At 36.6% G+C, this 3822-nt stretch overlaps 1 protein-coding gene across 1 annotated transcript; it reads left to right on the top strand.

Moving 5' to 3' along the window:
• Window positions 1–40: 40 nt before the first annotated feature.
• Window positions 41–3627, top strand: LOC107553277 (eukaryotic translation initiation factor 2 subunit 1). Its single transcript, XM_016235460.1, has 7 exons — window positions 41–118; window positions 377–624; window positions 707–786; window positions 1660–1811; window positions 1899–2103; window positions 2827–2970; window positions 3055–3627. The coding sequence occupies exons 2-7, from the start codon at window positions 384–386 to the stop codon at window positions 3178–3180; spliced, it is 948 nt and encodes a 315-aa protein (XP_016090946.1). The 5' UTR covers window positions 41–118; window positions 377–383; the 3' UTR covers window positions 3181–3627.
• Window positions 3628–3822: the final 195 nt, after the last annotated feature.

Raw genomic sequence — 3822 nt, 5'->3', positions numbered from 1 at the left:
TTATTTTTTATATATATATATATATATATATATATATATATATATATATGCACTTGGGTTCTCATCATCAAATAAAGGACATTAAGTAAACTCCAGTACACTTTTATCCTACATATCGGTAAGCGTATGGTTGTATAGGCTGAAAGTAGTGTGTTTTGTGCTGAATTGTTGAACTTAAGTTAAAGTTTATTTAAGTTACTGTATGTTTGATGGACAGTTTTTGTGTCTCCATTCTTAATACTTTGCCTAAGTTTTTCTATACAAATGACTGTTTACTTGAGAAGCTTTTCGTATCGGACGTCCCTTGGCTGCGTCTCAAAACCTAATGAGCTTTCTACACAGTCAGCTCTCACGATAGACTTTCCCCTTGTGCCAGGATCAAGATGCCAGCACTCAGCTGTAGATTCTACCAGCACAGGTTTCCAGAGGTGGAAGATGTGGTGATGGTCAATGTCAGATCGATAGCAGAGATGGGCGCCTATGTGAGTCTGCTGGAGTACAACAACATCGAGGGGATGATCCTGCTCAGCGAGCTCTCCAGACGACGAATCCGGTCCATCAACAAACTCATCCGTATCGGGCGCAACGAGTGTGTGGTGGTCATTCGTGTGGATAAAGAGAAAGGTAGGGCTGTGTTTCAAACTTCAGTCTCTTGCTTTATTGGGTGCATTCCTCCTTTTAACCTGTGCTATCCATATTTCCACAGGCTACATTGATTTATCCAAAAGAAGAGTATCACCTGAAGAGGCCGTTAAATGTGAAGACAAGTTCACAAAATCTAAAACCGTGAGTATGCCGTGTCTGCTTAATGGTGAAAACACTTTGACCAGCTGATCCAATATCGAAATCATGGCAGAACTTGAGAGAAAGTGCTCTCATACAGGCCGTACCCTCCATCGAGGTCCTCTAGATCTGGAGCTTTGTATCCTTTCCAAAAGTCATGAAATAATTGCCTAATAATAGCTGTCCTTTGGTGCTGCAAAGATATCAGTACAACGCAAAGATATTCTCATTTAGCAGTCAAACAGCGCTCATCAATGTCAAAGTATAGTCTAGAATACATTTCAGCTTGACGCTTCAGTTGTCAAAAATAAGAGACATTTAATATTTGACAGCTGTTATGACCGAAATGTTAAACGACTGATGGTAATGCCATTTTCAGCATATTAGGCATAAGTTTAAGAATAAATTTGTGCATGATGTTAATGAATTGAATGAACATGGTTACACCTTCCTGATAACCGTTCAGTAAATTCAGTAAGCTATCATCATCAGAACATGGTAAAACGTATGTCTATTAATATCGTTTAATGGATCTGAGCTAACATGAACTAACAATAAACAGTTGTGTTTTTATTAACTAACATTAACAAAGATTAGTACATACTGTGACGGATGTATTGCTCTTTGTTAGTTTATGCATTTGCTAATGTTAACTAATGGGACCTTATTGAAAAGTGTTGTCATTCTAAACCCAAATGTCGTTTATGATGACATATTTCACTGACAGAGATGAAAAATGAAAAAGTCTGACATGTGTTAAAGCTATTGTTATCCTATTTCAATCCCACTTAGCAAGCTCAGTTCAACCTCTCTATGTCTAAAACCCCATGTATGGCCATGGTCTCATAGATGTTGTATATTTGTGTGTTGTTATAGGTTTACAGCATTTTGAGGCATGTAGCAGAAGTCCTAGAATACACCAAAGATGAGCAGCTAGAGAGTCTGTACCAGCGAACTGCCTGGGTGTACGATGAGAAGTACAAGCGGCCTGGATACGGCGCCTATGACGCCTTTAAGCAGGCTGTGTCGTAAGTATGCATTCATCAATCACTTATTGACTATGAAATGACTAAAATGTTTTTATATCACGATTGCGTAAATTGCATTCTGTGCAGAGACACTTCCATTTTAGATGGTCTTGATTTGACGGAGGAGGAAAGGGCTGTTCTGATTGATAACATCAACAGACGACTCACTCCGCAGGCTGTTAAAATAAGAGCGGACATTGAGGTGGCCTGCTATGGCTATGAAGGCATCGATGCAGTGAAAGATGCTTTGAGGGCTGGACTGAAGTGTTCAACGGAGTGCATGCCAATCAAGGTAAGAACTTTTTTGCTCTGGTTATATAAATTTACTCGGAAGTGCACCTTGTTTATGATGAATGTTTTTTAATTTCTGAATTAAAAATATATTATTACTATTAATGGAAAATGTTTATCAGTCATGTGGCCGAGGTTAATAAGACTCTTTAAAAAATCAAATAATTTGACAATTTTTTGAAAGGCAAGGTTAGTTCAAGTTGTAAAGTGTCATGTGGTGCAACTCCCCAAAAACGTAATGATATTTATAAATTAATTGTACTTTTTTTTTTATATATATATATATAATTTAAAAATTCAAAAATAATTGAAATTTAATTGAAAATTTTTTTTAAAATTTATTTAGATTCATACTGAATAAAATATTAGGCAATCTGTTTTATTACAATTATGGCAGCTTTCTGAATATGTAGGTGAATATATATATATATATATATGCATACATACATATTAAATAAAAATGAAATATTTATGAATTAAGAACTGTATCTTGAAAATATATTTAAAAACATTTGTTTTTAAAAACATCAAGATGTGTATGCTTGCATGTCATTAAGATGTGAGGAAGTATGAACTTTTTGCTTGTTACACCACATGATATTTTTTAGAATTATTAAATGTAAACTTTTTGGTTCCAAAAACGTTTTCTTAAACCAGATGAAACAGTCTAGTAGGTGTTCCTAGTGATCCAGATTTGCTCAATATTGCATTGCTTTTGTTGCAGATCAACTTGATTGCCCCTCCGCGCTATGTTATGACCACAACCACACTAGAGCGCACAGAGGGCCTTTCTGTGCTCAATCAGGCCATGGCTGTCATTAAAGAGAAGATCGAAGAGAAGAGAGGCGTCTTCAACATTCAAATGGAGGTGAGAAATGATCATAATTTCCCATTTTTCATTTTTGTCTTGTTGTATTGAATAGCATTTGACTTTATTTCAATATCGATGCAGCCAAAAGTGGTAACGGACACAGATGAGACAGAACTGGCTCGGCAGTTAGAGCGGCTGGAGAGAGAGAATGCAGAGGTGGATGGAGACGATGATGCAGAGGAGATGGAGGCCAAGACTGATGACTAGCTTGAAGAAACACAATAAACCAGCATTGCCATAATCATTCAGGAGACTTGAGTTACAGTGAATTGTTTATCATGCCACGAGGACTGAAAAGCCATTGATGGAAAGCACCGCTTCCATAATACCAGGCAGATTATGGGTGAATTGTGGCAGGCAGTGAAAGCGGAACGTACATTCGTAGACGATTGCTTATCAGATGAGTTGTTGGAGGAATGCCTTCCATGAGCACTAGAGTTTGGCTTTGAGAGTTTTAATAATACAGATACCATTTCAACAGTGTGGTTGTTTTAAGTGACCTTCTGTCTCCAGCCTCATTCAAGAAAGATGCAGTTTGTGGTGAAAAGGCTTTTCTTGATCAGTTTACTTCTGTTTATCAAAGCCCTCTGTTGTGGATGCAGAACTAATAAAAGCGAGCATTTTTTTTTCCCCTAAAGCATTTGTCATCTATATTTGTCTCATTTTTTATTTTTTTTTGTGCTGCCTGTTTTGTCTAAGATGTTAGATATGTTATGGAATCTAACTGCCGTCACTAAATTAATTGAATTTTAGCAAATACACTACCGTTCAAAATGTCGAGTTCAGTGATGTATTACATTTATCAGAATGTTTTTTTCTTCCTTTTTCTTTTGAGTTGTGTATATTTTG

The sequence above is a fragment of the Sinocyclocheilus grahami genome, unplaced genomic scaffold, assembly GCF_001515645.1.
Source record: "Sinocyclocheilus grahami isolate Dianchi unplaced genomic scaffold, SAMN03320097.WGS_v1.1 scaffold468.1, whole genome shotgun sequence".
Classification (NCBI taxonomy): domain Eukaryota; kingdom Metazoa; phylum Chordata; class Actinopteri; order Cypriniformes; family Cyprinidae; genus Sinocyclocheilus; species Sinocyclocheilus grahami.
The sequence above is the reverse complement of the archived record's forward strand: the minus strand, read 5'-3'. Positions and strand labels throughout refer to the sequence as shown.

Coding starts and splice junctions, on each gene's coding strand:
- LOC107553277 (XM_016235460.1), top strand. CDS start 384: ATGCCAGCACTCAGCTGTAGATTCTACCAGCACAGGTTTCCAGAGGTG. Junction 2,104..2,826: donor CGGAGTGCATGCCAATCAAG/GTAAGAACTTTT, acceptor CTTTTGTTGCAG/ATCAACTTGATTGCCCCTCC. Junction 2,971..3,054: donor TCTTCAACATTCAAATGGAG/GTGAGAAATGAT, acceptor ATATCGATGCAG/CCAAAAGTGGTAACGGACAC.